The 23,018-nt window shown below is 38.9% G+C and overlaps 2 protein-coding genes across 5 annotated transcripts in view; both read right to left on the bottom strand.

The window, feature by feature from the left end:
• Window positions 1-1,691: 1,691 nt before the first annotated feature.
• Window positions 1,692-15,779, bottom strand: crls1 (cardiolipin synthase 1). Of its 2 annotated transcripts, none has more exons than XM_039738867.1 (7): window positions 15,651-15,779; window positions 12,991-13,128; window positions 10,571-10,700; window positions 10,313-10,398; window positions 9,146-9,214; window positions 5,078-5,169; window positions 1,692-2,698 (listed from the first exon to the last, which is right to left on the bottom strand). In XM_039738867.1, exons 1-7 carry the CDS (start codon window positions 15,762-15,764, stop codon window positions 2,608-2,610), a joined length of 720 nt encoding a protein of 239 aa, XP_039594801.1. In that variant the 5' UTR covers window positions 15,765-15,779; the 3' UTR covers window positions 1,692-2,607. The 2 variants fall into 2 exon arrangements, with proteins under 2 accessions (XP_039594801.1, XP_039594800.1); XM_039738866.1 differs by having other exon boundaries at window positions 15,165-15,722.
• A 2,754-nt stretch (window positions 15,780-18,533) lies between these two features.
• mcm8 (minichromosome maintenance 8 homologous recombination repair factor) overlaps window positions 18,534-23,018 on the bottom strand; it is a 30,969-nt gene continuing 26,484 nt past the window's right edge. For 2 of the 3 annotated variants that reach the window (XM_039738667.1, XM_039738668.1), the window contains exons 16-19: window positions 22,445-22,654; window positions 21,077-21,153; window positions 18,873-19,062; window positions 18,534-18,631 (exon numbers count right to left, since the gene is read on the bottom strand). In XM_039738667.1, coding sequence (XP_039594601.1) covers window positions 18,539-18,631; window positions 18,873-19,062; window positions 21,077-21,153; window positions 22,445-22,654 — 570 coding nt within the window. In that variant the 3' untranslated portion in view covers window positions 18,534-18,538. Of the gene's footprint in view, window positions 18,632-18,872; window positions 19,063-21,076; window positions 21,154-22,444; window positions 22,655-23,018 lie in introns of those variants that run through there. The other variant, XM_039738669.1, reaches the window with a different exon arrangement.

Raw genomic sequence — 23,018 nt, forward strand, 5'->3', positions numbered from 1 at the left:
AGGAAAGTAGCTAAAAATGTGCAGGCAGGCCAAGAGATAGCAAAAATGTTTAAATTATTCTATGCTGTCTTTGACAATTAGAGTGGCTAGTAGTGTTATAAAAAAAGGGTAGTTATGTCGTGGGGAAAAAGGAATAAAGCTCCTAATGTTTTAGGACAACAAAGTTTTTTGCAAGGTGAGTATCTGGATGATTGAGCCGGTGTGAATCAACTGGACGATGTGGAACCCGTAGGCTCTGGTACGGACGCAGGCAGCGAACTGCTCAGAAGGCGTTTCTTCATCATAAGGTGTCCGACTTGTTGTGGCGCCAGGACGGCACTACAGGGACATTCTGCTGCCAACGGAATGCAAACCGTTGCCAACCAGCAAATGTGTTGTGTGCGTTGTGTTTGTGGCACATGTGCTTCTTAGCCTGTGCCCTGTAAGGTGCCATGCTTCTAGGACACTCATTCAAAGGGAGACTTTCAGTCATGTTACTGGTGAAAATAAAGTAATTAACAGTTTCTTTACATTTTTCTGATAATAAAACCAATGCTTTCTAATACATTTCTTACAAGGTTTGATTGAGTTCATTACTTATATTGTATATGCATACAACTATAATACAGCATCCTGGTAACAAATGATCCAGCAGTTAACGTGTTAGTAGTAATAATATTCAGAATCATAATAATACTGAGCTTTTGGAGTTTAAAATGTGATGTATTTTACTGACAGCACCATACAAAATAATAACTGTTGGTATTTGGGCTAACCTGAAAACGAAATTCTATAAATGACTCTAAACTGAATTTACTATTAATTTTATTTTAGTACAAATCAAGCTTTTGATTGAGTTCATTATTTATCATATATGCATACATCTATACTACAGCATCCTGGTAATAAATGCTCCAGCACTTTGTAACAATAAATAATAGTCATATGTAGCTTTTGCAGTTTAACAATTTGATGTATTTTACTGGCAGCACTATAAAAAACAATGACTGCTGGGCTTACCTGAATGGAGTGGCGAGTTTACTAAAGGCAAATACGAGAGGATCTTGCACTGGATGGCATAGAAACGTAATGAAGGCCTATGGATGTCTAAAGGGATGTTTCCTCCTACCAAATGATATTCTTTTCCTTGATTACTTCCAGGAAGGTTGCATGGAAGTCTTTCCTGTGTGAGAATCCACATCACCTGATTCAAAGTTACAAGGCATCCTTTTAATCAGAGGAAAAGTAACGTCAAGAAATAAGAAAATACCGCGACAAATAAAAGCGGCCCTATCACTCCAAATAGTTTCAGAAGGTACACTGCAAGCTTCAGGGGTGAATTACTGTTGGACGTTATCTCAACATGGTGTTAAATGACTGCTGGACACTTACAGGTTGACATCTGGTCGAGCGCTTAAGAAATGAAAATTCACAGACCACATGGAGTCAAGAAACGAGATACGCATGAAATAACAAGATGTCGTCTGCCTTCCTTATCAGCCCTTTCAAGCTCTAAAATTTGAAGTCTGAAGTGGTAAAGAAGTTAATACGAGGGAAGTGGTCCTCATATCAACACATTATTAATTTCCTGGAATAAAGACATTTTAACAGCACAATTCCCAGACCTTTCCAAAACAGCATATTATAAAATGAACCTGAAAACAAAGCTGAGCTGAATTAAAAGAAAGAACAAAATACCCCTTAAAATAATCTTTTTTTTTTTTTTAATTCAAACAAACACTGATTATTGTGACCGTTTCGTATAGCAAAATAAGAAATCTTACTATTTCATCATTGTGGCATTTAAAAAGAAGAAATTAAACAAAACAGGCACATTATGTATTTCATTGTCCTGAGAAAGCCTGCTCTACAGACTGAACATACTGGAGATTTTTTTCTTTCACCCCACAAAAAATATTAAAAAAAAAAAAAAAAATAGATACCACCACCAAATAGTCCAAATTAAAAACTGGTAACTGTTGTCTGACGAGAATCGGCTCATCCCAGAGCCCATACAGACCTCAACAGCATGTCAGATCCGCTTGTTCAAATGCAGGTGGATAAAATGCTTGGCATTCAAGTACGGCTTGTGTTTCATGTCATGTCTGCCTTGACTTCTCAAGGTTGGGAAAGCACCAGTTTTCCATAGGAATTCAGTGCATCAGAACAAGTATTCTTCATTAAATATATTAAAAAAAAAATTTGATCGGCATTCCACTACTTAAAATTTATATAATCATCCTGTGGCTCACTAACTTATGGCAATATCTTAAAAGTCTATTACACTTGACATGGTAATCAAACTTTGTAAGCTGATCTAATAGAATTATTAGATTTAAAAGTATAAGGATGCTACCAGTCAAACAAGTACCAGCTGTAAGAATTCCCTTTTTCTATATAAACCAAAAACAAATAGCGGTCGAGATCTAAATCGGTTTACAGACCCAATGTAGATATTCAGTGGAGTTTTCCAATCTAGTTTGTGGAATGGCCACTTATATCTGTGTTTCACATTTGTAAGTGTATTATTCAAAACTACATATAAATGTCTGAGTGTATTTACAAGTTTGAAATGATCTTCCAAATCACGCTTTTGTTTTCCTTCAAGTGTATAAAAAGAACTCTCTGTTAGTCTTTCTTGTTTAAAACTTGAACAGTTTTTTTGCCATAGTGGTAATAGCTGTAGGCAGAGGCTGCTGTCGTCGTTGCAGTGATGTACCTAAAAGAAACCGGAGAAGAGGACCCAGTTAGAAATGGAGAGCAGATGTAAACTTAATAACACGTACTCAAATGCAATCATGAGAAAAGGTAGCTGTATTTCAACTGAAAGATAACAAATGCACATCATAAGTGAACAATTATTATGGTGATAAATCTTTGAGTTTGCATATTAACCTCTTTAGCGTTACATTATTTATCAAAAAAATTTAAAAAGTAAAAATCTTAGCGTTTTTTGGCTTGAAAAATTACATTTTTATTAAATCTCGTCTTTTTACTGTAAAACGTGCAAAGTACAAAGTTGGAACCCTAAAAGGGATAATGATACAAATAATAATAATGAATAATACTAATTTTCTTTCGGCTGCTCCCGTTAGTTGTTGCCACAGCGGATCATCTTGTTCTATATCTCTGTCATCATCTTGCTCTGTTATACCCATAACCTGCATGTCCTCTCTCTCCCCACATCCATAAACCTTCGCTTTGTCCTTCCTCTTCTCCTCTTGCCTGGCAGCTCTGTCCTTAGCACTCTTTTCCCATAATACTCAGCATCTCTCCTCTGCACATGTCCAAACCAATGCAATCTCACCTGTCTAGCTTTGTCTCCAAACCATAATAAAAATATGAAATGAATAATAATAATGCTAATACTGTATATACTGTCAAAATAGGTATTTTGTGTAGTACATCTTTGAACAGGAAAACTGCTTTGGTGTACAGTCATTTACCCAATACTGTTCAGAATAATGGTTCATCTCAACAACAATTCTTTGGATTATCAAGAAAAAACTTCAAGTAGATTTTGGCTATCAATGTTCACCTTTATTCCTGGCTTCCCCACAAAATCAAAATGAAGTGGCACTTGTTGGTCTAAAGCAGGGTCAACAGAAACCCAAACGCGAGTGTCACTTTCGGATTCATCAGATTCGCTTTTGGTTTCACCGTCCGTATCAGTTTCACTGCCTGAAGTCAGATTAACTTTGTCATAACTGCTGAAAAGAGGCTCCTCAACATCACCACTTGTATCACTGTCAAGAGCGTGCAACACCTGGGCTACTGAAAAAGGTTTATTACGAGGTGCCATTATGAGAAGGAGAAGACACGTCTACACCGTTGCTGGGTAACGCTCGGGCCTGTCGCTTATGGAAGACGTGCCTATACCATTGCCCAAGTAACACTCAGGATTAATGCCATTAGCATTTATAGAGCACTGTTTTCACAGCCTGAGTGACCCTTGGGTCTAATATTAAGGAGGTTAAAGGAGGTTTTTAGGTATCTACCACATCTAGTGTATTTAAGACTTTCTTGTTACCATTTATTATCAAGTCAAGTCAAGTCGGGGAGCATGCACTGGTACAGTGCGTTACCGCACCCTCTACACGATTAAACAGCTCATGATTCCCCCAGTTGACAACCAACCCAGGCAGACACGCAGTCCAGTCTCACCTTCCGGAAGTGACCCTCAATCTGCTGCAGCCAGGTGTTACGAGGGCGACCCCTTGGCCTGGTCCAGCCACTCGGGTCCCCAACAATGAGAATCTTACGAGCTGGATCACCCTCGGGGAAACGCATCACGTGGCCATAGTGCCGTAACTGACGCCCCCTCACAATGAAGGTAATGTGCCTCATTCAGGACTCCATGAGCAACCGCTAATTCGACACAAAGTCAAACCAACGGTACCCAAGGATTTTCCAGAGAAACACAGTATCAAAGGAGTCCAATCTTCGTCTCAGGTCACTGGATAACATCCATGTCTCGCAACCATATAGCAAGACAGGAAGCACCAGGACTCTAAAGACTTGGACCTTCGTCCTTTTGCAGAGATATCGTGAGCACTACACACCCCTTTCCTGCGACCTCAAGATCCCCCCATGCTCTCCCAATCTGTCTAATGACGTCATAGGAAGAGTCACCGGAGACATGAATGTCACTGCCAAGGTAAGTAAACCTCTCAACATTTCTTATCCCTGAACAAAAAAAAAAAAACATCCCAGCACAATACCAGAGCTTGCCATCTACAGAACCTTTCAAATAACTCCTGCAAAAAAAAAATAACATACATATACTGTACAGTAAAACAGAAATATGCTGTCATTCTCCATCAAACAAAGACTTAGAAAACCATAACCTTCCCTCCCTCACACTCTCTGTAAACTAAACTCTTTCCATTTGGTTTAATCCTGTACTCTAACTCCACACTCTACAACTTTTCAAAACCCAATTTTATTTTTATTTTTTTTTTTAAACAGGAATGGTTTCATTTTCACTGTAAACTGTAACTTTACCACATACTCATGTAAAAAAAAAAATTGTTTATTCTTTTAACTACGTTATGTTTAAGGCTAATACTTAGACAGAAGCAGTTAAATGTAACCTTACCAGAGTGCCTGAAGACAGATACTGTCTACATACTGAAAAACGGGTGCAGCCAGAGATGCCGCAACCAAGATCAACTGCACAGCTGTGTTCACCTGGAAAAGAAAGCCCACAACATTAAATACACTTACAGCTGAAAATATAACTCATCTTTTTTACATCTTTGTCAACATGTTCAGAACTTAATTCATGAAATTTTTATGACTGAAATGACATTGGAGGAACAGGATGTTGGGAGCATCGTATAATGTATCGATTTTTTGTCATTCAGGTGGTGAAGAAAACACCTTGAGCTTGCACATGAAAGTGATATGTGGTGGTGCTGATTTTGTAAATGGCAAGAATGTGTTCTTGTGATACTAATTTACATGAGTTACAGCTGTTTGTTCACTTTACTAGTTTACAGTGTATGCTTCCTATTTCAGAAGCAAGTCGATGTCTGTGCTAATAACTATAAAATCAAGTTATTCTCCTACCATTTCTCCTTCTGGAGAACAATGTGCTATGGCTGTCAGACTGAACATCGATATTCAAATATAATTTGAACCTATAGGGTGGTCCAGATCAAAATTATGCAATTTTCATTACGCTATAACTTATTACATAGAAAGTCACCCGAAAAATCCCGGACCATCAAGAAGTGTCAAACTGACAACATGAAGAATCGTCCCCGCATAAATCAAAGTCATCCAGACGATCTGGATCTGCAGAATTAGATCTGGACCACCCTGTATATGAAAGAAAAAAAAAAACTTGAACAAAGGCAAAGATTGACATTCGACTGTAAGGGAACAGTCATTCATTTTACCTCACACTAATTTCAGCATCGTGTTACTCCAGACGTGCAATGTTGTAATATTTCTGTGTTCTGTATGCATTTTCTATATTACTTACATGATCACCTCCTTTTAATTTTCAGTTTGTATTCTCCTTTATGAAACAAAGATTTTTCTACTGCACTGCTCTGTTATTTAGTTTAGTTAACAGATGTAAAAATGGAAGAATATAAACATGTCTCCAGTGCGTTCAACGTGTCGTTTGACTCCTGATCATGTTCCGTTTCACTATGGAAACATGACATCCTAATTTGATATTTACATTAAAACCATTAAGCATTCACTGCAGCAAACAAAAGCTGGTTTACTTTCTCATTAAACATAATGGGAAATAACATTCTTGCTTCTTATTTTCCTTTTATCATTATAACAGCTTAATATTAAAATTGACACCTGAAAGAGCATTTTCAGGGTTAGGAAAAAATAACTCAACTAACGCATAGCTGTTGGAGGTTGCCGACTTCTGACACAATTCCTAAAACAAAAACGCAATGAAAAGTAAGTATTAAGGTTACATGTGTTACATACTTCAGAATATAGAAGGGGGGGACAGAATCCCATTTACTTTCATCCTGTATGTTATTGTTTGACGATGGAGAGCACGTTCCTATCAAATCAGTCTGCTGCACACACTTGATCTACTGTACTTTTCCTAATCTGTTTTTTCTTTCCTTTTTAAACTATAACCCACGTTTCTTGTGATTTGTTTTAAAATTTTGTTGCGTATTTTTATTTTAACAGAATTTTTACCTTTCTGTTAAGGAAAATGTTTGCCAAATAAAAAAATGTAATGAGGATGAAATACTTAAATATCATTACAATGCAACATTGGTATATTCGGTATCTCAATTTGTGAAACATGAATAGACTTAACCTGCCTTGAATTATATAAGCTATAGATGGGCACTGATCACATCTTTTGCATCCAAGGATAGAAAGGCACCAAGCGGACAGGAAGGTTGAAGGAACATGTGGGTTTACCGTGCTTCAGTATTCATGCGCAATGGGGTTCCATATATGCATTACAAGCATGTAAAGTATCCCATTTTTCTCTTTCATTACGTCTCTTTCCATGAACAGAATATCCCACTTGTGTTTTCCAAGTGAACACTGTCATTGGAGTCAGTGCGCGAGACACACTGCAAGCAACAATATTAATAATACTCAGTCATTTTCTAACCCTCTTAGACCTGAACAGGGTCGCGGGGGTCTGCTAAAGCCAATTCCAGCTAGCATTGGGTGCAAGGCATGTACAAACTCTGGACAGGGAACCATTTCACTGTAGGGCAAACACACGTACACACACGTGCTAACCACACACCAGGGTCAATTTGGCATCACCAACCCACCTAACCTGCATGTCTTTGTACTGCGGGAGGAAACCAGAACATCCAGAGGAAACCCACGTAGACAATTGGAGAACACACAGAGAAGACCTGGGAAGCAAACCCCAGTCTCCTTACTGCGAGGCACTGTGCCACCATATTAATAATAGTGAAGTATACAAAGGTACCTTAACTACAAACTGCATGAAACAGTACTTAGAATGTTTAACCTACATTTCAGTATTTGCTTATTTTTAATATTAGTATTTAAACCCTAATTTTTGTAAAACACAATACATCTTTACAGATTCTTTGTGAAATTTTCAACAGGCACCAGGACAATTCCACTTCACATATTATGTTATAACAGGGTGTCTCACAAAGACGGACCACTGTCTGGTAAGCCTTCAACATCGACAACACAAAGAAAAATCCTGTAAGAGCAGAGGCCTAAAGAGTGACAGAGCAGGCACTATAGAGATTTGTTATGGGTCAGCTAATTCCATTCTTCACAAATAGTAATTATCTGCAAATATTAAGTGTCCAGAATGTTGACTCTAGAAATGAAGCATCCCCACATCCATCTGTTGACTAGATGAGCAACTGCAGCCAGCAAGTCTGATACCCAGAGCAGAAGTGACATCATCTTAACCTGAGTGGCTTGGACTGTGAGAGGAAAGCTACGCAGCCACAGGAGGGAACACACTTGCAAACTTCAAGCAGGGAATCCCTGGAAAATGATCCCCAGTATCTTTAGTGTGAGGGAGCAGCGTTAAAACTGCATTACCGTGACACCCTATTAGCAAAAATAATTAACAACAGGTTTCAACTTGATGATCATCAAAACTTAAAAAAGGCTATTCATATCTACTCTCTATATATAAAATCCTAAGCCTAAATGTGCAATAATTTTATGTGACTTTCTCACTTTTTTGTCACACTTTAAATTCTGAAAAGAATGATACTAAACATATACAACGTATATGTAGGTTTTAAAATAAGCCCAATTTATCGAACTTTAATGTGATGTTGTTAGATTTTCAGATTCTTATTCCGTTTTTAAATTCTAAACTAAAAAATATCAAGAACCCACGTCCCATGACATGAGACTTTGTGCAAAGAGATTTAACCACACCCGGGCCAGAAATAAAAGACAAAGAGTGGGATAGCTGCTTTAGAGGCTTTTAAACGTTCAAAGTGCCACGCGAGATGCAGATCACACAGCAAGGCAGCAGCAAACCAGCAGCTGATCGAGCAAAGAAAAATTTGTATTTGTCTCCCATTGTATCACCGTTTAAGAGGGGTGTCAGAGGAGCAACCGCGTCTCCTTGGATTTGCGTTCAGCCCTCCTTTTTACAATGAGAGTGGTAGACACACGAAGAGGCTGGCGCATAGTGTAGGCCCCATTGGGTTGGCCAGCGAAGCGAACAGGAGGGAACCCCCTAGTAAAAAATATAAATATAGGGATATAAAATATTAATTGTAAAAGATGGATAGTATCAAAATTATTTGAATTCTCAGCATCTGATTGTCATCAGGTAATGGGATAATAGAATCAGGAGTGAGGAGTACACCAGGGAAGCTGAATTTGAAACTAAAATTTCATGTTCTTCAAGAAAATGTACAATGACATGCTTTTAGGCGGCATTTACAAAAAAAAAGTTCATTTTTTTACAGCTTTACATGGATTAGTAGAGAGAAGTGTAAAAATAAAAATATCAGGAAGACAAATGGCAGAGAAGGGGAGAATCTAAACAGAGCTTTTCTGAGAGTAATACATAAGCTAGGCGGAGAATCAAGTAAGATGTTAATAATAAAGGCGTGTCCCAGTAGTTAAGAACCTCCAGAGATGTGATTAATGGCGTTAAAACAGTGTTATCCACCTATCTTCATTAATCATTTATTTTTACCTTGCTAATAAACGTTGGCTTCAACTGGGCAGTGGCGTAACAGGGATTAAAAAACTTGGCCAGCGTTCTCTGAAAGACAGAAGCAGAAGTTTAAAATGCAGTGTAGTTTATCACAAAATGCACTCCCAAAACTGACAAAAGTAATTAACATACTCATTCTTTACTCCACAGAGCAGACTCTCTGCTTTTGATTTAGAGCATAACATATTTCAAAAAGAGAGAAACAAATAAAAATGGCATAGGCAAACTAACTGGGAGCCCTACCACCTGATATTTTGTAGCACACACGTCCTGAGGCCATAAATGTAATCAAGCTCCTTGTGTAGCTCTGAATGAGACACCCACAGCTCTCAACTCAACGTTTTCCCATTGAGTTATGCAGGCTGGATTTAGGATTGAGTAAGATCAGTCGGCACATGACCAATGTAGTGTAGGAAATCATAAGGATTTTTGTTTGCAGGACAGTCTAATCCTATTACAGACAGCTCCAAAAAGTGCCGATCACAATAAATATGACCTGCATGCATTTAAAGCTATTCTGGACACAAGCATCTTAAAGCACAAAATGCTTAAAATTCAAATATAAAAATGATTTGAGGGGTCAGACAGACACCTGTAAGGGTTAAGCATGTTGTATTTGCTAAGGGTCTTTTAACATATGCAGCAAGCTGCAGGAAATGTTTTACCAGACCATAGTAATCAGTGTGTTGTTCTACACTGTGGTCTCATGGGTAAGCAACCTGAGCAAAAAAGCAGCACAATGCCAGAACTGACTTATCAGGTGAGCCTGCTCCATCACTGGGTGACTCTGGACACACTCGAAGCTGTTGTGGAAAAGCGGATGATGGCAAAAAAGGATACCAACCTTAGCCATAGACTCATTCCGCCACGGCGTGCTAAGAAGCGCCTCTGGGGGTCTTTTCTGCCCACAGCTATCAGGCAATTCAATGTTTCTACCAGATGTGCTCATTATTTTAATTGATTGATGGATTAACTGGCTATATTATTTGTCCTGGGACTCTGTATTCTTGTTTTATTATGTTTCTGTTGCTGCTGTATGCATCCAAGTTCCCCCTTGGGATTACTAAAGTTTGTCTAATCTAAATGTCAGAAAGTGAACGTCTCCATTTTAAGTGCAACTTTAGCTCATAATGCATATTTACTTACCGGAGGTGGCACAGTTCTGTATCGAACATAAAATACCGCTGCAATTAAAGCAATGTCCCTTGAAATGACCAGAGCTGTGAGAGGTGCTGAAATAATAAAAAGGCATACAATTACCATTTAAATATCCTCAGTTTAACACGCTGGGTGCACTCGTTTCTAGGTCCCATCTCCAGGTCTGTAAACACTTGTACAGTCTATATTGTACACCGGACAGACAATATAATTAATGGAGCATTTAAAAAAATAAAAAACACATACATGGGATTAGATGTGCATAAGTGAGACTTATATAAAGGACACTGATGAGAATTTTATCAGCCAGGGGGTCCAGTGCACTTCCTAGAGCAGATTTTTGGTTGGCCCAGTTTCTTGCTATATAGCCATCCAGCTGTGCAGAAAAAAAGGAACAAATGAAAAATTAGTTAAAGAGGGACACAACAATACAAAGAGCATAATCTTTAAACTTGAAACTTACTGTCAAACTGGGATGGCTGAGAAAATGCCCGTAAGAGATTTTATCTTTAGTTAAAGAAGAAGTTACATTATTACTGGCATGAATCTTTACACAGTAACTGGGTAATAAAATACCAAGAGGCGCGCACACACACACAAATATAGACATACAAGGGACCACACGACCTGTATAGATCATCAGATGTAATGCAATGCCTATAAAAAAATATTTATCCCTTGGAAGTGTTCACATTTTATAATTGCACAAAACTAAATCTCATTGGAATTGATTTCACTTTGATACTGTATACAGGAAAAAAGGCTTCTTAATGTCAAAGTGAAAACAGATTTCTGCAAAGTGTTGTAAATACATTGTAAAATATTTGTCCCCCGTGGCTGCTCCCCCATATTAGTGAAATAGGACAAACTTTAAAAAAAAATCAACAGATGTTGTCAATGCATCTGATAGTGTTCACATCTGACAAGCGAGTGTCCCCCGCGTGGGGAGAAAAGCAAGTGGATGCGATCTCACTGGCAATCAGCAGCCACCCTCTCAAACACACATAGCTCTGATCTCTCACTCAAAAACGTCAAACATTACTTCTTAACAATCTGTAGATGAAAATGTCTGCTGAACAAATGGGTATCGCTACCTAAGCAGACGAAAATTATGCTGCAGCACGTGGCAGGAGGTAGAGCGACTCGAACGGAGGCTGGAATGTGAGTAAAGAGGGCTCAACCTGGTTCCCCACTCCTGAGGTCACACTTCCCCCTTCCCTCGGCCTGCAGCATCTCTCTTGGATTTGCACAAATAAATTGGTACCGCAAGCGAACTATTAGCGCTACCACTATTATTACTATTACTAATTCTTAGCGCGATGAGAGAAGTCGCAAAACCAACCGGAATGTTCAAGCAAATTATAGAAAAAAACAATTTAAATACATTAAGTAGTTCTCTCCTGAAAAGCAGACAGAAGTACAAGACAGACAGATAGATGTTGAATTGGATGGATGGATGAATGGATAGATAGATACTTTATTAATCCCAAGGGGAAATTCACATAATCCAGCAGCAGTATACTGATACAAAAAAAAATTAAATTAAATAGTAATAAAAATGCATGTAAAAGCAGACAGTAACTTTAAATAATGTTAGCATTTACTCCCCTGGATGGAATTGAAGAGTCGCATAGTGTGGGAGAGGAACGATCTCCTCAGTCTGTCAGTGGAGCAGGACGGTGACAAAAGTCTGTCACTGAAGCTACTCCTCTGCCTGGGGATGACACTGTTCAGTGGATGCAGTGGATTCTTCATGATTGACAGGAGTTTGCTTAATGCCCGTCGCTCTGCCACGGATGTTAAACTGTCCAACTTTATATATATATATATATATATATATATATATATATATATATATATATATATATATATATATATATGGACCGTTACTTCATTCTGTTTGTTGTCTTAATTTTTTTTTGTCAAAAATATTTTTGCAAGAAGCCTAAAGTACAATAATAATAAAAATAAAATAGTAATGTATATGCCAATACAGCGAGTATAATTAATATTTCCTTAGTGGAAAACTTTGTAACAATCTGTAATACACAATATCTGAAGTATGCCTTTAATTTTTTCTTGCAGTAATACTGGTTTGTATTTACGTAAAATGCCTGTAATTTTCTCTGACAGTAATACAGGCTTTGATGTCCGTAATATGACTTTAATTTTCTGTCACAACAGTGGGCAATCAGCAGAGTGTCCCCAGCAACTGATGTAATGTGTGGCGTGCAGCTGATGATCGTGCCTGTGGTGTCTCCCCAGCAAGTATTTTAATCTGTGGTGGCATGAAGTTGATTACTGTATGTGTGGCGTCTTCCCAGCAACAGATTTTACCCAATCAGCACTCTCCCCAGCAATGATGTCCTTTATTTGCTTATCATGGGTGGCCACGGCTTGGCCATTCACTGCGTACCCATCGTCCAGTGTGTGTGCGTCCACAGTGCCATGCATGGTGTGATGTGTGGCGCGGCCCTGCGCATGCGCACTTCACCAGAAGACACAGAGGTTTTATTAAAGAGGATATAGATATATATAGATATATATATATATATACAGAGACAGATATATAGATAGATATAGATATGTGTATACATACACAGTATATTTGAGGGAATAATCCAAACCTACATGGACTCAACACATCAGTACCAGGCAGGACTCACCAGATCTGTCACTCCAGCCAAAACGAAAAGACCAAGAGATAAGTGGAACTCTTTTTCCACAATGAGGTATCCGAGAATGGGTGAAAGACCAATCCGTGCCATGCACAGAAAGTTTGGAATTGTCCAGGGATTCTCATACTAGAACAGGAGAAAAAAAGAAAAGAGATAATCACAGATTTACCAAGACAATGTCTACCTAAATAATCAGCTTTTTTTTAAGTGGTGGCTAATTGAGCATGTCAACATAGCAAGTGAACGCGCTCAAAGTGATATCAAGGTATCCAATGAATGTGCTCAATCCTGATTTCAACATCTATTATATAATAAAACACTAAGGTCTTTGAGTGTGTTCTATCTCTTCGAGCAATCTGATTGGTCAGTTTGTCTTTGGTGAAGCGAAAGGAAGAGGAAGCCCAAGTGTGAGACATACAAGGAGGAGTAAAAGGCGCAGGAGGCACGCTGGGAGTCGTCTTCAAAGACACTTGTACGGTTAGGTTTTGTTTTTTCCCCCCTCAAGATTGATGATGACGATTAGTTGATTAGAAAGTGTTACTTTCTTGATATATTAAAAGAAAAGATGTAAAGTATAAAAGTGGACAGGATGGGAGCCAGGTGCCTCAAAATGACACAGTCTGAGAAGCAGGCTTCAAGGGCGCATGCTCGACAAGAGGAAACAGCAGTGGTCAAGAGCGGTTCAGACACACGGGGATACTGAGGAAGGGTGCTGAAGGTACATGTAGGGTGAGAGATATCAAATACTTTTTACAATTTTTCTTACAACTGTCCTTGACAGGTACAGTGGCTAGTCCACGATGTAATAAAGCACAAAGGTCTAGGTGTGTGTGTAGGCTGTCAGACAGAGCAATCCTATTGCATCACCAAAGGCAAGCTGACCAATCAAAAGAGAGTAAGTGTGCATGTGTGACACACAAAGAGGTGTAAAGATATTAGGAGCAACACTGAGCGCTTCTTTCAGAGACGTACAATGCGAAAAAAGACAGGAGGTGAGCAAGGCGCCTCGAAATGACCGAGTCTTAGAAACAGCCTTTATGGGAACGCCAGTCAAGAGCACATCAGATGCACAAAGATACAGAGGAAAGGCGATGAAAGTACATGTAGGGCAAAAGGGTTTGTGTATTTTTACATTTATTCCATTAGCGTGATTAGTAACTGATACACGGAAGCAAACTAAATAGAGAGTAAATGTTAACAACTGAACATACAGATGCTCTGTATCAGTGCATCCAATTAAGGAGCTCAAACGTGTTATAAATAAATGCATTTAAACTCAACATCACATAACAAGTGATCACATTCAGACTGGATTATCAAGTAAATACATAAATGGAGTATCACTGCATCCACTGAACGCACACAGACTGACATCAATGTATCCAACGAACGTGTCCGGTATATGGAATTGGCGTAGTGGTTAATGCTTTGGACTTCAAACTCCCGAGGTTGGGGGGTCCAAATCCCGCTAATGACGCTGTGGGACCGTGAGCAAGTCACTTCTTCCGGCTATGCTCCAATTGGAAAAACAAAAGAAGTGACCAAATGTCACCTTGGATAAAGGTGTCGGACAAATGAGTGCATGCAAATATACGTCTGACGGGGAAGCTGACAGTTTAATCATTCACTTCTAATGGTCACCTATCACACCCCCCTTTTGTCAGACTGTGGGGGTCCCTTGATTATAACTTTTAAATCAAATCCACAATCTTCTGGGTCTTACACTAGCTGACCATCAGTTTGTATGTCAGAAATGGTGGTGTTGTAACACTGGGGCACCTCAGGCACCTGTCCTGTCCTCCTTTATGTTTTCCTATCTGCATATCTGACTTCCAGTACCAGTTCCTGCGCTGGCCATCGACACAAATTCTCAGATGAATCCTCGGGTAATGGAGCCGACTCGGAGTACCGGAAGCTTGTGGTGCCGGGAGAGCCACCTGGAGCTCAACATCGACAACAGGAAAAGTGTTGGTGGTGAACGGGGATCCAAGTCAAATCCAAATGCTGCACACTGAAATGGTGTGTGCTCTCAGAAAGGAGGATCCAAATAATCGAATGTCCACATCCTGCGTGTTTCAGATGCTTTCATTAAATGAACTCCTTTTTAAATGTCATTCACATAAACTACAGCCCACCCAGACACACTTTGTCTTCGTACCTACCAACTCCCTGAAGCTAGTCGTCTCATCCGCGGGGGTTTCTCCGTCGCCAGGCGCAGGTTTCTGCGCTCCAGTCGTGTACAGACGTTGCGGTAGGTTGGCAGCTGCTGCCGCCACTTCCCAGCCCGGAGCGCACCATCGACACTCCGTCGCAGCAGCTCGCAGACTCCCCGTGAGCGGTTGTCCCGAGTACAGATGGTCAGCTACGTCGCTGGGTCTGCATGGGGTTACCAGTTTCTTGGACCACCACGCGCAGTAAGCCGGCGCTCTCTTGACAGCTATCGGGAAGCGCGCCAACTTCACCAGGGGTCTCACGGCGCGTCCCCTCACGCGTGTCGCCAAAAAGGCTTGGCAAACCCGTGAAAACATTGCCAGCGCCGGAGAGCTTTCATACACAAAGCTAACCAAGGCATGCGAACAGCTGGCACCCTAACACCAACATTTGCGCCGAAGACCCCCGTTTAAAAAAAAGTAAAAAGCGTCCCTCACATTCTCGACTTTCCAGACAGGGACAATCCAGCATGGATTAAACACTGCCGTACTCCGTCTCTGGTTTTGCGACAGTTGTAAAGCAGGGATCGCTGTCGTAAAGATGCCGCCCATCAGAAATGAATCCACCTGCGGCGAATCGCACAGGCGTGGTGTACAGATCGGGAGTGTATCATGCGTTGTATATTGGGGATATTTTCTGAAAATATCAACAATTTGTAAGCAACATCAAATTAGTACCCTTAATTTGCATACATTCGCCTACACGAGAAATCAGTCGACTACAAGTTTGAATAGCAGAAGAACACGCCCTAATTTATGTATCGACACGCCCTCTCGGCCTGAGTCCTTGTGTCTCCACTTTGTCCCAAGTCCGCAGCCATTCCAAACACTATTTCCATGACCCCTTATTAAAATATCGCGGGGGGTTGGGGGTCATCACATGTATTGGGATTTTTTCCGCCAAAGCGAACTATTTTTGAAATCGCCATGCTGGTCAAAGTATCGGTTTGGCAACTATTTGTAAGCAGCCCGCCAGTGCCGACCAAACCCACCCACCTGTCTTGAAGCTTATTCTAAGTATTCCAAACACTACGGAGGACACCTTCCCGCGGACCACACGAAACATAGCTGCGGGTCTGTAGTTACAAGCTGCTGTTATCTGGGGCAGTTAGTGGGGCTTTTAGCCGTCATTGGATTGGAAATGATTAAGGATCGGGCAACCCTGTTTAGAAGTGAAGTCTCCTGTCAGGTCCGAATAGAATACAATTTACGGCAAAAAATATATTAAAACCAAAAATCTAGTAATTATGAAACACACATGAAAAAATACAGCGACATATGTAAATGGGTCAATGTGTACTGTGGAAGAAAAACGCGTAAATAAATAAAAGTCATCCAATAATATGAGACAATCATTATGAATTATAAAAATACAATGACATGAATTTATTATTACAACTTTTAACAATGGCCATTTTATTGTATTAAGGCATAAATTTATTCCATAAGTCCGGACGATACACAAGGCCACAGCTAGTGATGGAAGAACATGTAAACAGTAAAGCTGCCAGAACACATTCCTTGCTTAAAATCATCGTTAAGAATATATTTATTTGAATTTTTAATATATTTTTGTCGTATACATAATGTCCATGTATCCCCACTCTAAGTTAAGCTGTCATTTTCACTAATTGGTTGGTAGTTCTCATTATTGTATTTGTAATTTTGTACTTCTATAATTGTGAATAACTTGAAGAAATAAATAAAATTTGAGGCTTCTTCCAGATTGTGTTGAAATAAAGATTGGAAAATATCGACATCTGGTGGTTTAGAGAAATAATAGCAGCCTGAGGTGGAAGGATGCATACAGTATAAGCCCTTGAATTTGAGCAACCAAGCATTTCACGTCTTATTTGTACATGTCAACTCAAATTTGATTTGTCTTGACTCGTTGATCGGATCGTTTCCCCTCAGACAGGTAAACTAAAATCTCGATGCCCCCACAATCTCCTGGATCACAGACTACCTGACTAACCGACAGCAGGGCTGTGTCAGAAATGGTGGCGTTTAAAACTGGGGTATCTCAAGAGAACTGTTCCGTCTTCATTCATATTTACCACGTACATATCAGATTTCCGGTACAATGCCAGCACATGCCATCTACAGAAGTACTCAGGTGACTCCTCTGTTATAGGCTGCATTAATAATGGGGACAAGTCAGAGTACAGGAGGCTTGTTGGAAACATTTTCTTGTGATCCACCTGCAGCTGTGTGTTCTCCTGCTGCTTGCCACTTTTATCGTCTCTCTGGCAGCTGGCACTAAAAACGTTCATTTGTATGACACAATACCAGCTGATGCGCTTGTCAACACTGTTAGCGATATGAACAACAGAAATCCATTGGTGTTTTAATCCAGAGAGCTCCGACAAAACTCTGTAATGCATCGTATGCCACCACTGATTCATAATTATGTGACAACTTTTTTACGTCAGTGGGTTTTTGCTGTGAATGATAAATATTTTTCCATCAGTGTTTGGAGAATAATTGCACAGAGGGGCAAACAAAATCACTACAGCAATTTAGGAAATGTGCCTACAGCAGGCTGAAGTATTGATTACACGTTTGTTTGCGCTAATGCGATCTTTACTATTATTTTTTTGAGACTTTCAAATTTTAGTAATTTCATTATCTCTAACCTGCTCTGCATGTGTATAGCGCCAACGTTTTTGAATTTTTCAAGATGTTCTACTTTGTCATCTACTCTTTGTCTTTTATTTCCAATCTCTTGGCACAAAGTCTCGTCTCACAGGATGTGAAAGTATCCCTCTGAGAAAAATCACGTCTCGTCCCAGGCTAAAAAGTCTCATCTTTGGATTTTTTTCATTATATACATACATACATACAAACGCCACCCAGAGTCAGAAAATATAAAACATATTGAGCTGATTTTAAACACAAACTCGCATTTAAGTGAACTGTAAACATGCATTAATATGTTCAAAAATCAAATCAAAGTCAAACCAAAAATGCAAAAGATTAATGCTTTGCATGTAACTTTTTTATTTTGACAACTTGAAAAATTAATTTTATATCCAAAGGTTAATATAAACACAGTTCAAAATTAGTATGCTATTATTTACATACCTTATTTCAATCTATTCATTGTCATCTCTGGTTTCTTATAATATACTGGTACACATGTATTTTACATGAATGCAAAACTAAATTTCTTGGTCATATGAATCATTAATCTTAGCAACAATTCTTCTTGTACTCTGAATATTTTAAAAGTCCATTTACAATATACAAGCAATACCTTACTCCTCATAAATGTACCTAAATATGAAAACTCATTTTATGCTTGTGACTTTTTTGGGGGTCATCTGTCACACCGTTTGAAGCTGGTAAATCTTTGTACCTTTATGTAAAAGATAGCCCTGCTCATTCAAGGAGCTGATAAATCCTTCAAAATCAGCCACCTGCAAAAGCACAAGGACTCGTTTAAAACCACGACACAAACACACAAAAATACAGTACATGATGTACATTACCAAAATATAGAGATACTAATTCATGGTTATAAAAGAAACTCTACTTCATAAACAGTGCAAGGAAGGGGAACTCAGCAATCTGTAGCTATGCTAATAATTTACACTAGAAGTATCAAGATGTTGTAGCTTATCTACAGTCATAGATTAAGAGTTGCTTCTCCTTTCTTACCTTTATCTGTAGGTCATTTGCTATTTGCCGAAGCTGGTGAAAAGTAAAAATGTTAGTGTATGTCTGCCCAGATATTTTGTTCAGAGCTGCGATGAACTTCTTTGCCTGTGACCGGTTGCTCATTCCAGAGCCCAGTTGTGAACGTTCAAAGTCAAGTTTACCAAACTCATCAGAAAAAGTCTCAAGTAAACTGTAAGACAGAATACAAAAAGGATATTCAGCACTGAAGATATAATTAATAACTTATTTCATGATGTATACAATACAAGCCATTCTAAATGAAAAATATATATTGTATATATTAAAGATAATAACTGAGAATCAATACATGTTAAAACCTGGAGGCTTATTTTCATTAGAAGACAGACAAAATGACTAATTAGATAAAATTAGATACAGTATTCACTATACACAAAACAGTATGAACAACACATAATTACATCAACATGAAAACTTTACAATCAAACCGTAAAGCTTGACTTTAGTAATCTACAGCCTATCATATACTGTACATTACCACTGTTTAAATTATTAAAGTCACTAGCTGATGGGCATATCATTTCACAAAATACCAAGTATATATAATTTTTTCCACATTAATCTTAAATACGAAATGAATAAAACCTTAACAAGATTTACATTATCTCGGTGTTAATCACTCTTAGTACTACCCTGAAACGTTATTTATCGTGGCATTTTTGAAGGGGGATTCTTTAAAATGAACCAAACTAGATTGATATGTTCATCTGACATTGTGTTCAGCACTACAGGGGTGCCGCAGGGGACTGTACTTTCTCCGGTCCTGTTCAATCAACATACATCAGACTTCCAATATGACTCGGAGTCCTGTCACGTGCAAAAGTTCGCTGATGACACTGCTATTGTGGGCTGCATCAGGAGTGGGCAGGAGGAGGAGTACAGAAAGTTAATCAAAGACTTTGTTAAATGGTGCGACTCAAACCACTTACACCTTAACACCAGCAAGACCAAGGAGCTGGTGGTGGATTTTAGGAGGCCCAGGCCCCTCATGGACCCTGTGATCATCAGAGGTGACTGTGTGCAGAGGGTGCAGACCTTTAAATATCTGGGAGTAAAGCTGGATGACAAATTGGACTGGACTGCCAATACTGATGCTCTGTGTAAGAAAGGTCGGAGCAGACTATACTTTCTGAGAAGGTTGGCATCCTTCAACATCTGCAGTAAGATGCTGCAGATGTTCTACCAGACGGTTGTGGCGAGCGCCCTCTTCTACGCGGTGGTGTGCTGGGGTGGCAGCATAAAGATGAAAGACGCCTCACACCTGGACAAACTGGTGAGGAAGGCAGGCTGTATTGTAGGATTAAAGTTGGACAGTTTAACATCTGTGGCAGAGCGACGAGCATTAAGCAAACTCCTGTCAATCATGAATAATCCACTGCATCCACTGAACAGTGTCATCTCCAGACAGAGGAGTAGCTTCAGTGACAGACTTTTGTCACCGTCCTGCTCCACTGACAGACTGAAGAGATCGTTCCTCCCCCACACTATGCGACTCTTCAATTCCACCCGGGGGAGTAAATGCTAACATTAATTTTATTTTAATTTTTTTATTTTCATTTTTATTACTATTTAATCTAATATTGTTTTTTTGTATCAGTATACTGCTGCTGGATTATGTGAATTTCCCCTTGGGATTAATAAAGTATCTATCTTTATTCTTTCAGAGTTTTTAATGCTTCAGGACGGAGTGGTGGCTCTGGGGCTAGGGATCTGCACTGGCAACTGGAAGGTTGCCGGTTTGAATCTCGTAAAAACACCAAAAGTGACTCTACTCCATTGGGCCCTTCAGCAAGGACCTTAACCTGCTATTGCTCAGTCCTGGGTATGACATTAATCCGCATCCAGCCCTGCAAGCAGGTCCCTCAACTTGCAGGGAAAAACCTGGGGGTCAGTGGCAGAATTGGCACTCCAGCCACCATATAAAACCTCACACTGGTTCCATTCCATTTGAACTTGTGTGGTGCTGAGGTGTCACCTGTCACATGGCTGCACTCGGGTCCTAATCTGGGATCCCGAGTTGGTTTGTCATGTGGTGGGTGCAGCAATGTGTTGTATCAGCGCCTGCTCCTAACCTCTCCCTTTCTTTTTAATGCTTGGCACTTACCTTACAAGTACTCAGTGAAAAGCATAATAGCTGGCTAATAATAATGTCAAGTGAAATATACCTGTGTTTCATTATTTCCACAACATCTTCTGCATCCTGTTTTGAAGCAATTTCACGGAGTTCCAGCTTTGCTCTTGCCTACAGAAAAATACTGACTAAAATTATTATATAAATATTTGGTTTGGTTTTAGACATTTTCAATTGTGTTAAAGAATGTCAAATGGTCTGCACCTCCCTGTGTTTATCAGGCTTGCTAATTGATCTCTAAATCATGTCTAAAAAGCTATCCAATACAAATGTAAACAAAAAGAGCAGCTCATCCATCACTTCTGAGCTTGAACACTTTGTCTTGAGAAGAATGCAAAGCAATTTAATTTGCAGCCAGTATTATTTAAACAATTCCAAACAAAAAATGAAGTCTTTCGAATGAAGTAATAAGGAACAAGACATCTTCAGATAGATGTAGCCCTTCATTGCATTGGAAGCTTCATCGCTGTTGTACACTTTAAATTTTCCTTTTTTTTTTTTTTTTAAATACTCCCACAAAAAAAAATGTAATGCAGTTCTGCCAAGTATAAGCAATACCAACAGTACCTAGTTAGATTTAAAAACAATAATTACCAATGCCTTATACAGAAACAATTTCCAGTCACCCACAAAGATGGTAAACAAAGCACATAGTAGCAACAGAAATAGTTGTACGAGGTGCGACAATTCATTTCCCAGAATGAATCCGTATTAAAAAATGTGTCATTCCGAAAATTAAATTATTGCAACTCATATAGCAAAGGTGAAAACTGTCTGATCTGTACTTTCCAACAAGACCCTACAGATATTTTGCTAGGACCTGTTAGACCATTGGTTCTCAAGTTCAGTCCTGGAAGTCACCCTGTAGCTGCAGGTTTTCATCTTTTAATCGAACTCCTAGCTTAATGCAAAAGAATTATTTTCTGGGAACAATTTAAATATTTTCTGGTGTACATAAAATATGAAATACTTCTCATTAAATGTATTTTTCCTTTTTCACATATACATGATTGTTATACAATATCTTAGAGACACATTCCTGTCCAATTTAATTTTGTTTGTCGACACCTGACTAAGGGAATAAAAATAGTTAAATTAATGACATATGCTTTTTATTAAGAGACTATACAGAATATACATTCAGCATATCAAACTAAGAAAGATATATATGATTTTTAACTCTCCTCCATAACTGATAACACAATGTATGATATTTATGACTTTCTATCTGGATTAACAATGTGTAACCTGCAGGTATAGTATATTACCAACATTAAAAAAAACAGTTAAAAAAAATCAAATTATAAACATTAGTGTTCTACGCTAATGTTGATTATTTCCTGGGGAGATTTCACCTCTATATTGAAACACAGATCCTCGCGACAAAACACGTTAACCATACCTCTGTAAGACGAATAAGAGACTCCAGCTGGCGTGTAGTTATAGGAGTGCTGTTGGCTCCATGGTTCTGCCTTCTCAGCTCCAGATAAAATTCCTGTAATACTTGTGCAGCTTCTGGAGATAATCTTGGGTGAACGTAGTGCCGGGCATAACTAACATATTTTCTTAACAGCTGATGTGGTATAGGGTCAAAGTTCTCTATAGATGTGCTCTGCAAATGATAAAGTGGATAGAATTGATTTAACAGTGAAAAATAAAATGAATAATTTATTGCATTTTTATTACAGGTTTCAAAATGCATTGCTGCATGTACACTGTGGACTCTGAGCAGTAGGTATGAAGTGATTTGTGTGACATGATGATGCACTTTAGGCATTTAGCCTGCAGACCTCTGGCAGTGTTATATTAAGTTATTAACTCTCATCTGTATTTGCATTATTCCTCAAATCACTCAATGACCATCTAGTAGATGTGAGAGTTGAAAAAATAATATTTTAAAAGACCTAGTGATTGACATCATGGTTTGTTATATACAGTAAGGATGAAAAGTTTATTTTCTGCAGCTGCAATTAGAA

The sequence above is a fragment of the Polypterus senegalus genome, chromosome 16 (genome assembly GCF_016835505.1).
Source record: "Polypterus senegalus isolate Bchr_013 chromosome 16, ASM1683550v1, whole genome shotgun sequence".
In the NCBI taxonomy this organism is placed as follows: Eukaryota; Metazoa; Chordata; class Cladistia; order Polypteriformes; family Polypteridae; genus Polypterus; species Polypterus senegalus.

Coding starts and splice junctions, on each gene's coding strand:
- crls1 (XM_039738866.1), bottom strand. CDS start 15,530: ATGTTTTCACGGGTTTGCCAAGCCTTTTTGGCGACACGCGTGAGGGGA. Junction 10,399..10,570: donor TTATGCACATCTAATCCCAT/GTATGTGTTTTT, acceptor TTATTATTTCAG/CACCTCTCACAGCTCTGGTC. Junction 5,170..9,145: donor AGCCAACGTTTATTAGCAAG/GTAAAAATAAAT, acceptor TTTCTTTTCCAG/GTGAACACAGCTGTGCAGTT.